A 20,030-nucleotide genomic window follows, 5' to 3' on the forward strand; every position below is an offset into this window, starting at 1 on the left:
GAGGCAGGACTCAGAGTGGTACAGTCCTTACTGTGCACACTTCTGCAGGCAGAAGAGCAAAGGAAGATGCACAGAAAATGGCCAAAATCTCCTCCACTCTCTCTGCCTCAGCACGCTTTAACTCACGCTGCGCAGCGTCTCACATGACCTCAGCGAGCATCATTCATGGTGACCCAGAGGTTAAAGGTGACATAACACAGCACAGAGACAAAGACTGGACACTGTGTCATCTGTCAGACCCCATGCTGCTGCAACAACACAGCACCAATTGGTGCTTTCCTCAAATTAACCTCATCACCATCATCATCATCACCACACACGAACACATGCCAAAAATCTATCTATCTATCTATCTATCTATCTATCTATCTATCTATCTATCTATCTATCTATCTATCTATCTATCTATCTATCTATCTATCTATCTATCCGATAGATAGATATCTATCGGATCTCATGGGAACACATGTGGGACAGTTGGTGACAGCGTGAGGACAGATGTCAGTCATTGTGTGTGTGGAGCAACAGGCCTTCTTACTGCAGCACTCTATTGTCATTCATTTGGTCCGCTGGGGTTTGTTCATTTTTGCTGTTGTTACTGTGAGCATGCAGCCGTCCTTTCAGACAGGACACTGCACTCATGCATATGTGGAAATGATCAGAAAGATTTGTTTAAAAAAAACAAAAAAAAACACACCGATCAGATGATGCATGCACGTGCACATTCAAATATGACGGCATCATCTGAATTATCTGACGAATGTCCAGACAGAGATTTAAGTGGTTTTTTAACAATTTTTTCGTTTTCATTTTTGATTTTTAATTAAATATAAATCCTGCTAAAATATTCAGGAACAGACCAAAAACTGCAAACTCGTTGTTTCCATGCTTTGATTGATTTATTATTTATTATTTGTGAAAAGAGAACGAAGAACACTCATAGGATCGCTTTTTTTTTACAGCCTTACATTACAGTAAAAAAGATTATCGTACATCATAAATTAAGAGACGGTATAACATTTACTTTAACATTTATTTTTTTTACACAAATAGGCTTGGATCTATAATAATAAAAAATAGATTCGCTTTTTAAGCAATAGTTGATGCAAGAAAACCCCGTGTAATAATAATAATAATAATAATAATAATAATAATAATAAAAAGTAAAAAAATATATAATAAAAATAATAAAAGTGGGCCAACAAAACTATTGCAGAGTGAAAGCTTAAAGCCGACACATAAAAACACAACACAGATTTATATAAATAGACACATTTGCCAAACAATTTATAATAAAATTAATATCCTCATTTAAAAGGCCTGTACAACAACATTCATATTTTTTTAATAAGCAGCAGTAATGACAAGAAAACCTTCTGACAGTGGGCCGAACCGCTGTCTCATTTCAGTCCTCCAGTGATTTTATCTTTGTGTAAAATAATAATATAATCTAAAATATTAGAGAATAAATTACTGAGCTTAATTCCATGGACGATATTCCGGGTTTAAAACTGTTAAACCAGTGTAAGGGAAGTTTTGTCCGGAGTTCTTTTTTATCGTTGGACTGTCCTCCTGCAGTCCACCACAGCCCGGAGGAGACGGAAGGACAGTGCTGTCCAAGGTCTGTGTCTCTGCAGAGGAAGGAGACCATCACAATAAATAAATATCCAAGAACAACAATATACTTGTAAATAGAAAAAAAAACTGCAATTTCTAAATAAAACTATATTTATAATACAGCTTAAATGTGTATTATTATTTATACATTACACATGAAATGAATTATCTTTCTACAGTCTTGTATTTTATAAATCATATTTGTATACTGAGATTTAAATATCGATATTTAAAAAAGACTTTAATTCTATTACACCTCTAACTTCTCTTATTATAAAGACTTCTTACTTTTGTGGCTTGTCATGTGATATTTGAGCTCCTGCTCCTCCTGAAATGACGCTCCGCACAGGTCACACGGATGCGGCTTGTCTTTGGCGTGGGTCCGGCGAACGTGGCTGTCGTGGGCAGCGTGGGAGGCGAAGGCCTTCCCGCAGTGTTTGCACTTGAAGGGCCGCTCTCCGGAGTGCTGGCGGATGTGAGTGCGCAGAATACTGGAGGCTGTGAAGGCCTGAGAGAGGAGGAATAGATACAACATTTGAATTTGTTCTATTTTATTAACATCATTCGTTTGTAATTGAAACGAAATTATTTTTTTAAACACAGCTTTTTACAGTTTATATGGCCTATATTTTATTTATTTTTTCTATGGAGCGCAGTAAAAAACACAGTCAGCCAAAGGTCTGTTGGCTGCTTGGAGGAGAGGAGGGGAGGAGGAGGAGGAGAGCTCAGGATAACAGAGCAACAAACAAAAAACTTCTGCTCATTGCAGGGCCATAAATTAAAAGTATACCCCGTGAGGACAAAGGGATGGGTGTACATCTGGCGATAATTAGCACGTAAGTGTCTCCGTGGAGCGTGCCCGCCGCGAGAAACAATAGTGAGGGGCTCGTGCCAAATGTGCCGTGAAACGAGGAAGGCCGAGATGAGCCGAAAGTTTCGACAAACAACACAATGAGGGGCCTGCTCTGTGTTTTAGGTGCTGTCTCTCCCTTCTTCCTGTTTTTAATTAATGTTTTTAATTCCCTTAGTAGAAGAAGAAGAAGAAGAAGAAGCCTCTCACCTTGTTGCAGTAGACACATTTGTATGGCCGCTCTCCAGAGTGCACACGCATGTGTTTGTTGAGGCTGGATGACTGGGAGAAGCTCTTGCCACACACAGAGCACTGCACACACACACAGGAAGACAAATATTACTCACAATTCTCTCATCATGTATCTGATTGCTGCTCTCCCAGCGCCACACTAACTCACCTTGTGCGGTCTGTGCTTCTCGTGAACGTGCAGGATGTGGATCCGTAATCTGTCCCTCTTCTCGAAGGATCTGTTGCACAGGTGGCACGGGAACTTCCTGTCACCCTGGTCCACGCAGCGCGTGTACTTCAGGTGTTTGTCTCTGTAGTATTTGTACGCGAACACCTTCCCACACCTGTCACACTTGAAGCCTTCACCAGCATCTGTACAAAAACACGCACGTGTTTAGTGTTTTAATGGCACACGCCACGCTGAGCAGATGAAACAACAAAAAAAAGGCTGGAGGGGAAATTCTGACCTTCCGTGGGAGGACCCACGCTGTTGTCCTCTCTGGGGTCTTTCAGAGTGAGGGGGATCCCCAGGAACTGCATGTAGCAGTCTCCGTACCAGACCAGCAGCTCCTGGCCTTGTTTGATCTCTTTGCACGTCTCGTAGAAGATCTGCCCCTCCACCTGCACGGCGATCAGGTTCTGCTCCTCAGGAAAGCGCGCACACTTCACCAAAGACATCCAGTTCCCTGATCCTCCTCTGCCGTCCACGAAGTGGCTCAAGCGGCCGTTCTCAAACACCTGCGGGAGGACGGAGAGTGGTTAAGAGATGGTACAGGAAAATACAGCCGTGGGCTCTGTTGCGGGGACAGACTGGACACAGTACCTCCCACATCAAGGTGTTGTCGTCGTATGTTTTGATCTCGCTGGTGTTGACCAGTTTTCCCTGGAAAGGGCCGTAGCGCGCGCCTTTAGGGATGCTGCTTTTATCCGTGAAAACTCCACAGTGTGACACGTTTCCCCAAGAAGCCTGGAGGATGGTTAACCCTGCGACACAGAGCCACACCTCAGTCCACAGTCCAACATTACATGTGTGACGAGTCTGATATAAAGTTTGCAGCTGCTTACCTTCAGGGAGGTCAAGTGTTTCTTTGTCCAGAGGAAGAAAGTGGTGATCAGAGACTGAAAGGAGAAGGATCAAAGCAGGAATTAAACTCCCGGAATCTTCATCATCATCATTTCAGGCTTTAATAAATATTATTATTATTATTAAAATGAGATTTTACAAGAGAACTGCTGGTGTTTAGATGTGTACATGAAATTATTCTGTCTCACCTGAGTTTTCCGGGAGGGCCATCCCTGATATGGCGTGGCCCACGCTGCGCTCCTTGCTCCCGGAGTACCCGTACAGCACCGTGAACAAGTCGTCTTCGCTGAAATTATAAGTTGCACCCTTCTTCTCCGGTGATACCTCTGCGCCCCGGAGCCGGAACAAAGCCTCCTTTGGCGGCGTGTTGATGGAGGAAGAGGTGGATGGAGACCTGTCACTGGACGGGCTACTGAAGTCTGAGGACAGCGGACCTGCTGCGTGCTCGGTCACCACGGCAGCCAGCTCTTCCGGCTTGGAGTACAGAGGGTGTCCAGGCAGCATCTGGCTCAGGTACGACATACCAGAGGCGCTCAACATGTGATCGTGAAGGAGAGGCGCGTTGTGGCCGCCCTGGCCGAGGAACGAAGAGAGCCCTCCGTGCGCGCTGAGAGGGAGGGACGCATGTGGGTCTGACACCAGGCGACCGAGGGACTTGAGTGGATGGATGATGCTGTGCGTCCGAGGGAAGAAGTCCATGAAGGGATGGGGGCCGGGAAGATGACCCGGGTAGAAGCCCCGGGCGGGACTGCCCTTCAGCAAGCCGGCTTGGTAGCTCTTGTCCTTCAGCATTACAGGGATGCTGGACAGGGACACCGACATGACGTGAAGCAAAGGTTCAAATGGAGATGTGAGGGGTCCTTCAGTGGATGAGAGAGGAGGGGGGAGGGAGTTATAAAAGTTTAATGTAAGAAGGCTAAAAAGGGAAACATGACATCAAAAGAGGCTGACCACACCTACAGTAACAGCTTAATCTGAGATTCGACTTCACTTTAACATGTTGGCTCTGCTCTGTTTTTCAGCTCCTTTCATCTGACGATGGTCAATTTAAAGATGTTGGAAATAAAAAAAAAGACGTAGATGCAATTCTAACGCGCAGAGGGAGGATATCTCAGCTCTTAATTGAACATTTTAGGATAAACTTTACATATTAAACTGACCTGTGCAGATAAAACGCTGCACAAGTAACTGGCAGAGGATGAAGGAAAGCAGCGCGCAGTGAAACTGGACAGCCGATTTTGCAATATTTCCAGCTGAGAGGCCCCCCCCCACACACACACACACACCCCAATCACATATTAAATAGTGTGGGTGTTTTTAGGGCACGCGTTAACCAATCAGCCAGTAAATAGAGAGACAAATCAGGGTCATGACACTAATTAAAGAACAGAGGACCGGAGCAGAGGTCAACATTAATGAAGCCTTTTATAGACTTGTACAATAACCGCACAATCATTCAGAATAAGAGTCAGGAAATGAGAAGGCGCGTCATGGTCCGTGCGTAATAATCCGCTGATTTCAAATAAACAAACAGTGAGCGCGTCTTATATCAAGGGTTCGAGCCGAAAAGCAGAAAATATAATCTTACCTTGTGAAATAAACTGAGCAGCTTTACAGTGAAGTTGTCCTCCTCATGCCCACAGACCAGAGCTTTAACAACCTTCCTCGTACAGAATCAGATCAAATCTCCAAACTGTTAGTGGTGAGCAGCAGAGTCCAGGTGGCTGCTGCTGCTGCTTCAGCCTCTCTGTGGTCATCTGAGGGCACCCGGTCTGTCCCTGTTACACTATGAAGATGCTTCCTCACGCTCCTTCCTCCTTATTGGCCAGGAGTCATGCTCAGCCTCATGCATCTCAATGCCCCACAGGAATTACATTTTCTAAGAGGGACATCCCACCCCGTTAACTTATCTACTCTGCGTTCTGGGCCACAATTGAGGCCGATTGAGCGATGGTCCCCAACATTTCCATAAGAAGAACCCCACTCCTCCTCCTCCTCCTCCTCCACTCCTGACTAGATTTTATCAGGAGATATTTGTTGTTATAACTTGAATGTGGTTAAATATATTTATGTATCAATGCTCCAAACTCAAAAAGAAATAAAACAAAGACCGGAAACCATTATGTCAGTAAATTTTAATTGTGACCATTTTATGCATTTTATTGCCGTAAGTCTGCATTAAAGCTCCTACAAGGGCCAATATTGGGATTAGGTTGTGGCGCTTTAATGCAGTAAACGAAGAAAAAAGACATTATTAAAACAGCTCGTTTTGAGGGTGTTTTGGGGATTTCATTAATAAATAAAAACGGTTAAATGTTTTAAAAAGAATTTAAAATAAAATAAAATGATATTTGCTTTTGCAATTGAATTGACTTATTTTAATGGGACCTATTTTGTCAAGAACCTCTTTTTAAAGTCATGTTTATATTTTAGTCTGTTAAACGTGCTTTTATATGTATATATTTTTTAAATAAAAGTCAGTCAATTAAATAATGCAATAACAGAATTCTTTATTTACAAGGCAAATAGCATCAGCGAAGCCATATTAGTTCACAACTTGCATAACTGTGGTTTTTAACTTCTCTTGTATATCTAATTTTGCATAAAACGCTCACACACACACACACACACGCACGCACACACACACACACACACACACTAGGGGTACAAAGATCGATGCAGGTATACAGTGTGACTCCTGTGAACATACAGAAAGAAAAACAAATATTTCTCGGAAAAAAACACACCAGTGAAGCTTTCTTCAGAATGTCCATATAGTATATTACATATTGCTTCAATATCCCTATGTGTCATCTTTTCCATACAAACAGTGAAGAAGGAGGAACCCAACACAGAACAGAGCAAATGATGAGAGTCTCCAGCAGCTGAGAAGAGTTTAACAATTATGCACCCATTCAATATTGTACACAAGTCATTATACAAATTTATACAGACAGCAGGTGTAATGTACAAGAACGAGAACAGACGAAATCTAAGGCATTATGCTAGGGTTTTTAGCATTTCAAGGTTGCATCTTAGCTCTAAGAAACTGGCAGACAATACAAAAGGGCGTTTAAAGTTCTTCAAAAACAAAGAGAGAAAGAGAAAATAGTTTTGTTTAGTGGCCTGGATATTTGTTAAGGGGCAAAATCTTTTTTTTTTGCACCTGTCCTCATTATAAATGCTTTATTTTTCTAAAAAAAAATGCACTGCTACCACATGGCTTTAAGTCATTTTTAAAATCTTGACAATCTTTGGAAATTTGCAAAGGGCTGTGAATCCTTAAAATGGCTCAAAAAGGCTGATTTCTGCACAACTGTTTGTTACAATCAAAACAGCTTTTATCAAAAGTGTGTGATCTCCTGTAGGCCTGCGACAAAAACGCCTGCAGGACAACCAAAGTGGACTCTGCTACAACTTCAAATTTCATGTAGAACTGAGTTACAAATAAAAACAGAACAATGGGCAACTTCAAAAATGCTGAGAAGAGCACGGTGTACCTGTACCACACCATGCTGTCACCGTGTTGACAAGATACATCGTCAGTCACATCCTTAGGCCTTAAATACATTCAGAATGACTCTCTTCCTGTTCTGTAATTCACGTCAGACCCTGTTAAGTGACATCATCATAAATTTCCTGTTTTCTGTGGTTGCTTGCTATGAAAAGAAAATCCAATTGAGATGTGAAGATTATTTGGCTTGCTCAAAGTCTGTCCTGGGTTAAAATAGTTTATATAAAAAGTCATTTTTTTGAGGAAAATCTACTTTTTTGAGGTTAGAGAAGATGATGACTAGCTTCAGATCCTGTGAAGGTCAAACCAGAACCTCTACAAGAACGAGCACGTCATTACTGAACACGTTATAGTTGAACTATCTGCCTGAGGTCATAAAATATGGCTAAGTGTCTGTCAGAGCAGGTCTCGTGAACCGTGCAGTCTTAACTCTGACCTCTGCTATAGAAACATGGCTGGAGGCCAAGAGGGTGCATGTGTGTGTGTGTGTGTGTGTTGGGATTCACAAACTACCTCCCTCTCCAGGCATCAGCCGACGCTGCATAATCTAATAGGAACGCTGTGTGTGTGTGTGGTTGATGTAGACTTTCTTGGTACAAACTGCAATAAAAAACTGTGTTTAATACTGCATCCAAACGTGGAGCAAAAATGTGTCCTTTTTATTCAGGAAACTGTACAAAAATTACAAAAAAGAAAAAAAAAAAACCTCAAGTAATTGTTATTGCTTGTTTACATCACACCAGAAGTTTGCACCTAGCAGCTTGTATGAAGCATTTTTCACTCCAGACAACATAGAAAGCACACTTTTTATACTTTTGAGTATGGCTGTGTTGAATTGTTTTTTTTTTTCCTTTTTTTTGTTGTGTTCTATGCTAAAGGCAGAGAAGCAAGCGATAATCTGTACACTGTATACACAGCACGCCCCTTTACATCCCGTCCCTACCTCCCCACCCTCCCCCACCTCCCCACCCCACCAACGTACCAGAATGTGAAGGTTCCCACTCCACTTTCCCCGAAAACAAAAAGAAAAATAACTGCTCGGCTTCAGACGGGGAGAACCAAAACCCTAACGAATAAAATAAATAGGAAAGAAAAAAAACATTTTTTTTACTTATTGGTATGTACAATCTCTGTAATTCATTTTAAACCATATTTGATTTTGACATCTTCTGAAACTACAGGACCAAAGAATAATCCGTTATTCTGGTTAATAGAAGGATCTTCTCAGAAAGAATACAACCATTACTGTTAAAATTATAAAAAAAAAAGTGCCTCTCTCACACTTTTAGAAATATTCTTCTTCTTCTTGCTACTAGGATAAAGAATCATCTACAATAATTAAAATGAATCTATACAGAAAAATAAAACTTAATTTAATACACTATATAAACCTCTTGACTAAATTAGTCTAATCATAAAATTCCACTCAAATCCCGTTCTTCTGCAGTGTTTTCAAGATCAGTTTTTTTTGTTTTGTTTTTTTTAAATCCTGCCAGGTTTTCACTCTACATCTTCACAAAAACTAAAAAAATAATAAAATAAAGAACAGAAAAAAAGGCAAAACCGGCTAAGTGTCTGAGCTCCACCCATAATACTCAACATTAACGTGGGAGTCTTTGCTGCCATTTTTGGATCTATGTGGAAAAACAAACAATTACAAACAAACAAAAATCAGTGTATGTCATTTTTGAGATGAGATTGTAAATGGCCGCTGTCCACTGAGAGGAATACATTCATCAGAGCAAAAGGATTCCACCCACTGCTGCCCCCCTCAAGTCAGTGTACCCCACCAGGAGGCCTACAGTAAGTCACACTACGGTGAATGCAGCTGGACAGGCAGATAGACTGGCTCATCATCTCCTCCAGGAGGGTTTAGGCATGTTGGACAGAGAATCACCATCCTTCCCCAGCCCTCTTCACACGGCTGGGTAGAGGTGGAGGTGGAGGAGGAGGAGGAGGGTGGGGTGGAGTGGGGTGGGGTGGGGTCAGGGCACGGCCGGCTGGTTCAAGGGGCCGTCGGTTGTTTATATGTTTGTATTTTTCATTTTTAAAGGGCCAACGCGCTCCTTGCACCAGCTGATCACTGAGGTTCAGGTTAAGAGCTCCGTGACTGTCAACAGTATTTCTGCAGAGAAACGACACATTTTAAAAATCATTTCATAAATCCACAGTATGTGACAGCAGAACTTCAACTTGTCTGGAATACACGGACCATTTTTGACTTTTGAAACAATTAGAAACCATCCTGGACAACACCATCAAGTCTAAAACAAGCGAGTAAATCACAAATGTCTGCACTAATGGCCGAACGGTAAATAATTGAAATAATCTAAGTGCTGATATTTTTCTATAATTCTGGACAGGAAGTAAATCAAGTGACAGATATACTGGTACGTTACAACAGTCTGAAGTGCAGACAATCAAACAGCAGCACCTTGGTTAAATATTTATGGCCCTTTATTGGCTTAAAAGCATCATGGACAACAACAGTGCATTTAACATAGGCTAACAATGCCACTGAGACAAAGGAAGAAGGATTAACTTGGTTGACATTAAATGAATGACAATGAGCAAAGTGAAAATACTTCACCAAACTTTCAGTCGGTGAGTGAAAAGCATGACTCACATAGTATATCACCCTCCTGTGTTGGTGTGACAGGTCTGCATTGTTAAGCAAGTCCAGACAGACCGGTCTTTGAGCGTCATATGATAATGTCTATAAGGTCCAAATGGTCTGGCTCTGGAGTGCCCACTGCTAATTACATCACTGTCCTCTAAGTTCAAGTAGCAGAACTCTGGATAGAGGAGTTACGTAAACTACTAAGTAAATTATTCACCAGCACGGCTGTTCAGTAAGTGTACCCAAACACTTAGGGTCTTACGATAAGACATAAGCAGACATAACGAGTGGAAAGAAAGCGAGACAAACCTTTTAGCATTGTTCTTGGTCCCTCGATTACTGTGTAAATCTGTGTGGGGTCCATTTTGTTAACATCTAATGCCTAAACTGTTCCAAAGGGATATCCTGAGGATAATAGTGGAACCTGTTTTTGTGGGGCCATTGTAAACAAGCTGCCCAGCTGTGAAGCACTTCAAAACAGAGCGGCCCTGTTAAAACATACCTGTTCTTGTCCCATGGAGGGCAAGCCGGGTGACGGGCCCGAGGCCATGGACGTGACACTCATCTGTCCAGCCATCTGGCCCATGCTGCTCATGCTGCTGGTTGCCATGGAGACATTGTTGAGGTTCATGCCATTGCCATTGTACATGTTGCTGTTATTCTGCTGGGTGAACTGCGGTGATGCCTGTTGCTGTGAGAACATACTGGAGAGACGGCAGGAAAAGGAAGAAGGTCAGTTCATCACTGAGTAAGATGTGATACAGCTGATACATGTAGATTTTCTTGCTAAATCTGTATGATGAAATGCAAATGTTCTATTAGGATGTCCTGTTTGACGTCCAGTCTCGAGCATTGGCTGTCCTTACCTGTTGCCTCCCATGTTGCCCTGTGGCCAGCCATTCATGTCAGGCGAACCCTGAAAAGCAGCGTTTCCTTGGCCCTGCTGCATCATCGGGGACTGTGTGTGGGCCATGCGGGGGGAAAGCAGGGGGCTCTGAGGTGTGCCGGGACCTCCAAAGCCTCCGTCTGCCTGTTGGCTCATACCTGTGGTGGATGCATCGAAACAGGTGAGCCAGACTCAGCCTGTAGAGACTCAACTAATAAAAGCCAATGCACTGGGTGAAGAGAGTGTTAGCATTCTGTGTAACTTGCACAAACATGCCACACAAAGACAAACTACTGCAGAAAAAAAGCACTGTGATGAGTGTAATCTACTCTAGTCTGCATTCAAGATTATGGACAAACATAAGTTAATAATCTACATGCATTACAAGCAGGCAATGAAGGAAGGGGATAAGGGGATGATTTGGGATAAATGGGGAAATATCTGGCAGAAGCTCTCACTGTACAAACCCACAGGCCAGAAAAAAATTACAAGTGAAGGATAAATCAAACAAATTATACTGCACAGATACCAGATTATACTTAGATTAGATGTTATAGCACAGAACTAACAGGTACAACCATGATTGTTGCTCCTTGAGTACAGTGTCAGTGTGTGTCCCGAGTTAAGCTTGAATTATTGTGCTCTTGGTGCCCTCTGCTGGAATCTAATTGCATAGCAAGGACACCATTTTGGGCAACACACACAGCAACGACAGTGTTTAGTGTGATCACTTACTGAGAACTACTGATATAAAATTGGATAGAAGCATTATAAGCAGTGCGCCTGGCATCATTAATTGGCAGCTGATCAAAGCAGTCATCAGTACCAATCAGGTGGCCACTACAAAGCATGTGATGCTGTGCAACTACAGTCACATCAACACAGAGACAATGGCGCGCACACACACGCAGACACACACACAGATTGTCGGGTGAAGTGTGTGGTTGGCTGGGGTGTGGGAGCAGTACCTGAGTTGGGAAACTGAAAGGCACTGTGCTGCATTTGGGGGCTGAGTACGGCCCCGTACTGTCCGCCCATCATGTTTGTGTTTCCCATCATCATCTGTGAGGAGGAGGAGGTGGAGGAAGAGGAGGAGGTGCCATGCAGGTGAAGCTGGGGGTTGGGAGGGAGAGAGGGCAGGCTGGGAGAGAGAGGAGAGGAGAAAGGGCTGGTAGGGGGAGGTGACGAGGCCAGGCTTGTACTGGTACCGTAGCTAGGCGGGTAGGGGAACTGCTGGGGGTTGGCCTGGGGATTCCGGGGGTTACTCATGCCTCCAGCAGCCATGTTGGGAGGCAGGTTGAGGCCCTGGGCCCTCATGGCCATGCTCCTTTGTTGTTGGACCTGCTGGGCCTGTTGCACCTGTTGCTGCTGCTGTCTCTGTCTCAGATGATTACTCAGCATCTCTCGCTGACGTTGCGCTAACATCTGAGCATTGATGGTTCCCTGAAGACAGAGAAACATGTGTAAAAAAATGGTCTGAAAAAAGAAAGTCATAGATCTACTGTGCACAGAATTTAGTGCCACTGAAATTATAGCTTACAAGCCATCAACAAACTAAACACTACCTACAGCCATAACAACAGGTCTGTGCAGACAGGTTATGTAATAGTGGTGAGTTACCTGGTTTGGAGCACTGGCTCTAAGAGGTAGGTTCACATTTGACACACTACTCATCTGAGTCATCATTGGTTGACGGTTCTGCAGCGATAAGAGACACAAGAAGAAGGTAAATACACACAATGTCATGTGCTTATTACATTTTTTTAGAATTCTAAAAAGCTCTAACATTTAGTTTTTTAAACCACTTACGGTTTTAGAAAATAATATAGGAATATGTATATAATAATCAGTATACTATGAGAGACATGCACAGAACTTTAGATTTAAACAATTTTTGTGTGTGTAAAAAAAACCCGGCCAAAATGTCAGCTTTAAGGATAATTACAAAACTATTATCTGTGTGTTCCCCTGATCGAACAGTGGGGTCACATCAAGAGTCACAAATCTATAAGCAGTATCACTTCCCACATTATCAGTACAGTCCAGGTGCACGTGTACCTGCTGTGACTGAAGCCGGTGCTGAAGCTGCAGTCGTAGTGTGTTAGGCTGGCTGGGGACGACCCCGGTCGGCCTGAGTCCGGGCCGAGCCTGCATTCTCATCATGGGATAGCCTGGCCGTGGACCCATCTGGCCGGACATGGGATGGAAGCCTGGCTCCTGCATGGGAGCACCAGGGTAGCCCCTTTGTGCCATGTGGGATGGAGGGGGACCAAATGGCTGGGTGTACATGGGGGGCTTCTGGTCTAACATTATGGAGGGGTCCTGGGGGAATTGTTCTGGCTCCAGTGTTTGGCTCTGAAACAGGAGGCCCCAGAAAACAGATGATTGAAATGATAATATCACAAAAAAACAAATCAATGAATAGGTTGGTGTATGTTAAGTTTCTCACCTGTTCTACCAGAGCAGGGATCCCCAGAGCACGATCAATCTCCTCAAGCCCATCAAAATCTTTTAGTGCAGTGTACAGCTGGGACATCAGGGCCCCCTCATCTACTGCGCCACCATCACCTGAGCTGAGCCCCGTACTACACAGCAAATCATCCTGGGGTGTTGGCCTGGGCAAAGAGGAGACACAAAATTTCATTATGATATTCTAAATCCAAAAGGTGTCTAGTAAAAAATGATTTTGTGTTAGTGATACCAGTAATGGTAGTTTGTAAGTAACTTACCTGCCCTGGTTTACAAATGCTGTCTGGTCGATTGGCATCATACTGTCTGGCCAGGGGGCTGTCTGGTTTGGTGGAGCCTGCTGTTGTGAGAAATGGTGGCCAACCATACCAATATCCATGTCAGGTTGGGCTGAAAAAAGAAAAAAAAAAGAACACAAAATAGTAAATAAATACAGAACCAACAAATTATTGTGCAGGAAAAAAAGGAAGTTTAAAAATGCTTAAAACTACAATTCAATTCAGGATGGATGGACTGTCCTGGATCAGATGTTACATTTGTGCATTAAGGGCTGTCCTGTACATGACCACAAGGTGGCAACCTTTACAACTCTGAGAGACAGGCTTACAGGGTGAGATAAGGTTTTCTACACTGTACCTTAACAGCACAACATTGCGGGTTTTAGATGCTGAATCTGATATTCATGTATTGTAGTTTTCTATAATAAAGAATTCCTTCCTTGCTTGGTATTGCTATTTAGTATCTTGCAGGCGCTCACCAGGGGCCATCATTGGCGACTGAAGCATCTGTCGGGGCCCGGGCTGGCTGTTAGGCCTCATGGGAGCAGTGGTGGGTCCCATCCTGCCCTGCATGGCACTTTGCTGCCCAGGGCCAGATGCCCCCAGAGGAGGGGCCGAGGCTGAACCAACCCAGCCCTCTTGCTGCTGCATTCCTGGCCGTGGACCACCTGGAGCCATCATGCCTAGAGAAGCCAAGAGATGATGTGATGAGATGAGATGTTCTCAGTGCAGATTTCAGAGCATGTCCTCAGCTTCCATGATGCAACAGAGGGGGGGAAAGAGCAGACATTTGAGGACTGCTAATTTGTGGGAGTGAGAGACACTTTTTGCCCGTGTGGGTGACAACTTCCTGTCACAGGAAGTGAGTCACTGTGCCATGACATGAGAGAGAATTTGAGAGATACACAGAAAGAGGTCCCCCCTCTTGCCTCTGAAATGAAACAGCTACACAGAGAATATTGTGATGTTTTGCTCTATTTACTGATATTGTCATTGTGATAGGGCCAAGCTGAAATTGCACATGACAGAAGTCTGTCAAAGACAGATTTACATCTGATGTGGGTCTGAGTTAGTTTCAAGTTTAGTTTCAATTTGATCTCTACTGTTGTGGCTACTCTCAAGTATAAATATATCTAAAAAGGCCTTTAATTTGTATTGTTTAATTTATGTTGTTTCGGAATTGCTTCGACACACACTCATTTTTATATTAAGCATAAGGGCATACAGGCAACAAGCGGCAACCACAAAATCACACCCACCTGCGTTGACCATACCAGCCTGGTTAGCCATCATATTGTGATTTCCCACCATGCCCTGCTGCTGCTGCTGCTGCATAAGAGTGTATGGGCTTGTGGCCCTAATGGGGTACTGTAATGAGGGCTGCTGCGGTGACACATTCATGTCCAGGGACATACTCCTCACAGGCAGGCCCCTGCCTGGCTGGCTTGGTCGGACACCTCCAAAGTCTGATGACAGAAGTAGAGATGTTTTAGTCACACGTGCCTTTTAACAAATCCCTTTCACCTCAAGACTCTTGGCTTTTTAACATAATAGTCAATGCACTCACTAGTCGGGCCCATGCCAGTTCCGATGCCCCTGTGTGGCTGCTGCTGTGGAGGCATGGCAGGATTGGTCTCGGACATCTGCAGAATGTCATTGATGATGTTCTGTTTGTCCATGGGGCTGGGCAATGAAACAGGACGTGGCTCGCAGAAAAGCTGTGGCTGAGCATTCTGCAGGTCGTTCAGGATGTCGTCCAGCTCTGATGACTAGAGGACAGAGAGAAAGATAAAGGGAACCACAGATTTATAAGTCTGTATCGGCTTCACCTGCAGACACAAATACACATGTGGCAATCATTCACTTTTACTGTCAACAAACATGCATGAGGAGTCTTTAAGTGGGAGACGTGCACAGATGACTTGGCCTCATTTATAATACAGCTGTGACCCCAGAAAAAAAAAATGGTCCACTTTTCATCAAATCTAGGGCACATTTCACTTTGACTTAGCTTATCAAACTCCCATACTTATTTGCTGGCTGCATACACAACTGCACCCCCTGTTTTTATAGTCTCCACTTATTAAGCATAAAATAAGAAAGCCATTATAGCAACATGTTGATTTCCAGTTGAGACAATGTGATGACTAATGTGCTTTAGGTTTGAGAGTTTGGTTGGTGCCAAAGTCTGCACTCCTCAATGCACCCCTACTGTAAACAGTTGTATAGCCCAAGGCTGCTTTCAAAAACAACTGTGGACTATCTGGACAATTTTTTGTTCAGTTTTTTGAACACACTATCTCAATAGACAAGGCCATGCTGGGTCCTGGTTTCACTTGTTGAACTAAAGAACTGTTAGGAAACATTTACTAAATCAGTTTCTTCCTGATGTGGACAAAAGTAATAAATACTTTATGCAGATTGCTCGACACCCCTACAGACTCAAAAGAACCATCAGCAACAATCTTACAGCAATTTTTAATTTTATAAAAACAAAAGAAAACTGACAGTTTTATTTTAATGAAAATATAATGGTGGTCATGTGAAAACTGGAGAGAATCAATAAACACAGGTGATTTTAATGCCTCATTGAGAAGCCAGAGAGACTGTAGGTAAATAAGTTGCACTGTCTTTATTTGTCCACCAGAGCGCAGCACACCTGGAATCACTGGTGTTCCCTGATCGTGACATACTGTACAGCAGGAAAACAGCACACCAGCACTGTCCAATGTTGTTCTTCAGTGTTCGAGAAAATGACATGTATTTGCAGGACATCTAACTACAGCTAAAGATAACACGGCTGCTGACAGGGCTAGTTTTCCCGATGTCAGCCTGTGTCATGCCTAAATACAGTAGGTGTTAGCTCCTCCACCTTGGAAGATCTGGTTTCCTATGTAATGTCTCCACACAAGACAGCACAAAAACAGGCGGCCACACAATGCTGCAGCAGACAGGATATGTAGGAGAGCTAGAGAGAGTAACAGAGTAGGGGGTGGGTTGGTGGGAGAGAGAAAAGCCCTAATGAGGTCAGGAATGATGTAATGCTTCTGTACACTCTGTTTGCTCTCCTCCTCCTCTCCAATTCTCTCTCCTCCCACTTTCTATTCTTTTGACTTCTCTAGTTGCTTTTACCCTTAATGGGTCCTATTTCTATCAATCCATGTTACTCTCTTCTTTCAATGCATGTTGGTGCATGTAACGTGATCTGCATCCTTTCCTGCATCTCACACCCGTTCAGTTAAAACTACAAGGATTTTTAAGGCCATATGGCCATTCAATTGTTACGTATTTTGTATTCTTATGCCATGTCCGTTTTACAGATCAGTCTACATACCTGATGTCAGACCTTAGGCTAAGGCTACACAAACATTCATGGGTAATAGTGATAAAGGGGAAACAGAGACACATTTAGCTAAAGCTGTAAGGTACTTTAGACTGAAATTAATGGTGCCATTGACATTTCAAGCATATCTGACATAGACTAGACTAGACTAGAGACATTAACAAGCCTAGCAACAGCAGGCAGAATTTCTCATGGAAGTCTAGTGATGAGCCCTGACAAATGTGTATTCTTGCACCAATCTGCCACATAAACCTTACACATCCGTCCTGATATGATCACCATTCCCAATCCATTTAAACATCTGTCACTGTTCTAACTTCAAAATTCTGTATGTACATGTACACTAATGTCAATGTGGACTTCAAGAGGACTATTGTGTCTTTCTGACCAAGGCCGTGCAATTTTATTGGAAAGGGAACTAAAAAATAGAGTGAGGAAAAAGCAGAAGTGCAAGTGTCAGTAAGGGAAAGGGAAAAGTCGCTTCACCCCAGAATCACGCTGGCCTTTTGTCAGCCTAAAAATAAAAAAGGGACTGAACAAAAACAAGTCAAGAGCTGAAATGGCCATTTTTATCATCATAAAAATGACATCAACTGCATCCCCCATGTAAAGGCTGAAAATGATCACATTTTGGGATTATTACTCATCTTTGTTAAAATTATTGTAAAAATTAAAAATATAGAATTTCCACTTTGAATCAGTTTTAAAGACGAACACCGTTCTCTATAATGATCCTAATAGAAGTGGCTTTTGTACTCTGTGATACTCACTTAAAATGTACAAATAAATCCAATCTAACATCAAAGTGGTTGTATTTTAGTACGGGTACATCCAGACAGCCAACTAATAACCATAAACGGATTTTGTCTGCAGAATAACAGCTTGGTAATGACTGCTGATTAAGACAAGGTTCATGAGCTGTTATCAGGTTCTCCACCTAAGTTTAAAAGCAACTGAATGCAGAATTTAACCAGTTAGCCTTAGCTTGCATAACAATTCCAATTACTTTATTAATTATAGGAATTCATTTACACATTTAAGTCAATTTTGGCTTCACAGATGTGGAACAGTAAAAAAGCCTGGCCACAAACAGTCAGGTTGAAATGCAGATCTTCTTAACAGGTGTGACAGAGCTGGAATGTGATGCAGCCGGATGCTGCGGTCACTGCTGCTTTGGTGAGCAAGCATGTGGAGAATGAAGATACAAGTTTTTGGCAGAATGGCCTGCACCACTTGTCAGGACAGGCAGATGGCAAAATGGGCTGTTTTAAATTAAGGAGGACTATCGTTTATGCTGATTGACTCAGATCATCATCGCTGTTCCTTAACTATCCCCACTGTTGCCCATACCTCCCTTCAGAATCTGCTCTGATTTCTTATTTAGCTCTGCTCTAACCATCAATAATTCAGCTCTCAAACAATCATGAGGAGGAGTGAGGCAGAGGGAGGGACAGTCAGTGAGAAAACAGTGGGTGAGGTTAGTAGAGAGGAGGATGAGTGGACGCTTTAACTAGTACAGTCAGCTTTCACACATGGACAAGCAGCGATTCACCAGTAAGAAGCACAAACCCACTCACACACATGTAATGCTCTAATGAAGTCATGGCTTAGTGCATGTCTAACAAATGACCTTCTTCTAGTTAGTAAAATCAGTGACCCTGGAACGAGCCCGCCCATTGCCAAAACTATGAGTGCTTTAATCACCACCTTAATGAGAATCCCAGATTTAATTTGTGCAGAAATAAACTAATTTTAATTAGAAAATAAAATATTTAACAATAAGCATTTATTTCTCTCAATTTCCACTTCCCTTTACTCCATGTTCTACAAACACAGCACTCCCTCTCCCCTCTATCTCCATGGTAGCAGGGAGGACATGCAGGAGCATATGGCTCATCATTTTCACTCTGCCTGCCGAGGCTGGGCTCTCCTGGGGGTATCTACACCTCTCTCATCTCCCCTTCTTTGTTCAGTTCAACTGTGGCTTATTATCCAACGAATCACCTTCCCTTTCTCTTCCTGTGTACACAAGTAGATACTGTATGAACAATTAGCACACAGTGCTACGTGAGATTCTGTACCAGTGCCCTTCTTGGTTTGTGTCACAAAGTAGGTGGCTGCAAGAATATAAATGGTTCTTAATTATTCCCTTAAAGACGAGCTTTAGACATTTCATACACACGTGACTCAGAACTCAGAGGGGTGGGGACGCTGCTTTGTGGTTTTACGAAAAGATGAACATGCATTTCTATTAAGAAAGTGACCTTTGTTCAATGTAACTGACATTTAAACAGCATGCACATAACTTAGGACTACACAACTGGTCTGATGAGAGAAACAGGGGCAGCAGAGTAGAATGGTCTTTGTGTAATCGTGCGTAATTCTATGTAATTCTGTGCATGAAGAGTGTGAAAGAATGACATTTACAGACTCGTGTCTTGAACATGTCTTTAGCAGAGCACGTCATACGCAGGTTTCCTGTTTGAAAGCCAACCAAACATTGGTTGGCTTTCCTCTGCTTTAGACCATCAGCAGGTTGGTCTAAAAACTTGCTGAAACGTCTGCTACCAGCAACACTCTCCCTGCTCGCTCTGTTTTACTCATTTCTCTCTTTAAGCGCCAGTCCTGACCTGAGCTCGGTGCCAGACCTGAGGATTCTGGCCAAATGCAACTAGGATCAAATGGCTGAAGAACCACAGGGGCTCCTTCCAAATGTCACAGTTGTTTGAAGCTGGCGAATAGATTCCCTCAGCTTGTGCTGCCAACACAGGCAGTGAAAGGACCACATGTGTTTATATACGTTAATAAAAAAACCTGCACAATGAATTAAGTGTATATGACAAGACTATAAATCTGGAAGCATATACGCCACAAATACTGTCTGTCTTCTACACTGCCTGACTGTTTGTGCATTTGGCTGCAACATCCTGCGTGGACATGGGACTTAGAGGAGCCAACATCTGCTACCTAACCCAGATTAAAGCTAAAACGGAGAGAAAAGGCAAGTGGAGCAACACGAGGCAAAAAAACTTTTGGCGTTTGTAACAGGCTAAAGAGGTTACAAGTCAGATTTGGGGCAACGCTAGTTATTTTATCATGTCAAAGAAAGAAAAAGTTATTCAATAAAACATTTTAATT

At 42.9% G+C, this 20,030-nt stretch overlaps 2 protein-coding genes across 7 annotated transcripts in view; both read right to left on the reverse strand.

Moving 5' to 3' along the window:
• Positions 1–1,432: 1,432 nt before the first annotated feature.
• Positions 1,433–4,604, reverse strand: prdm14 (PR domain containing 14). The gene is made up of 8 exons (XM_028433327.1): positions 3,971–4,604; positions 3,764–3,817; positions 3,522–3,682; positions 3,166–3,436; positions 2,868–3,070; positions 2,678–2,779; positions 1,906–2,125; positions 1,433–1,631 (listed from the first exon to the last, which is right to left on the reverse strand). Exons 1-8 carry the CDS (start codon positions 4,602–4,604, stop codon positions 1,480–1,482), a joined length of 1,797 nt encoding a protein of 598 aa, XP_028289128.1. The 3' UTR covers positions 1,433–1,479.
• A 3,334-nt stretch (positions 4,605–7,938) lies between these two features.
• ncoa2 (nuclear receptor coactivator 2) overlaps positions 7,939–20,030 on the reverse strand; it is a 44,483-nt gene continuing 32,391 nt past the window's right edge. For 5 of the 6 annotated variants that reach the window (XM_028432593.1, XM_028432592.1, XM_028432589.1 and 2 more), the window contains 11 exons: positions 15,117–15,318; positions 14,809–15,015; positions 14,029–14,232; positions 13,532–13,661; positions 13,252–13,417; positions 12,861–13,157; positions 12,423–12,500; positions 11,771–12,245; positions 10,783–10,960; positions 10,419–10,620; positions 7,939–9,421 (listed from right to left, as the gene is read on the reverse strand). In XM_028432593.1, the coding sequence (XP_028288394.1) occupies positions 9,410–9,421; positions 10,419–10,620; positions 10,783–10,960; positions 11,771–12,245; positions 12,423–12,500; positions 12,861–13,157; positions 13,252–13,417; positions 13,532–13,661; positions 14,029–14,232; positions 14,809–15,015; positions 15,117–15,318 (2,151 nt within the window). In that variant the 3' untranslated portion in view covers positions 7,939–9,409. The remainder of the gene's footprint in view (positions 9,422–10,418; positions 10,621–10,782; positions 10,961–11,770; positions 12,246–12,422; positions 12,501–12,860; positions 13,158–13,251; positions 13,418–13,531; positions 13,662–14,028; positions 14,233–14,808; positions 15,016–15,116; positions 15,319–20,030) is intronic. The other variant, XM_028432594.1, reaches the window with a different exon arrangement.

The sequence above is a fragment of the Parambassis ranga genome, chromosome 20 (genome assembly GCF_900634625.1).
Source record: "Parambassis ranga chromosome 20, fParRan2.1, whole genome shotgun sequence".
Classification (NCBI taxonomy): Eukaryota; Metazoa; Chordata; class Actinopteri; family Ambassidae; genus Parambassis; species Parambassis ranga.

Coding starts and splice junctions, on each gene's coding strand:
- prdm14 (XM_028433327.1), bottom strand. CDS start 4,604: ATGTCGGTGTCCCTGTCCAGCATCCCTGTAATGCTGAAGGACAAGAGC. Junction 3,683..3,763: donor AACACTTGACCTCCCTGAAG/GTAAGCAGCTGC, acceptor TCTGTGTCGCAG/GGTTAACCATCCTCCAGGCT. Junction 2,126..2,677: donor AATGTGTCTACTGCAACAAG/GTGAGAGGCTTC, acceptor CTCCTCTCTCAG/GCCTTCACAGCCTCCAGTAT.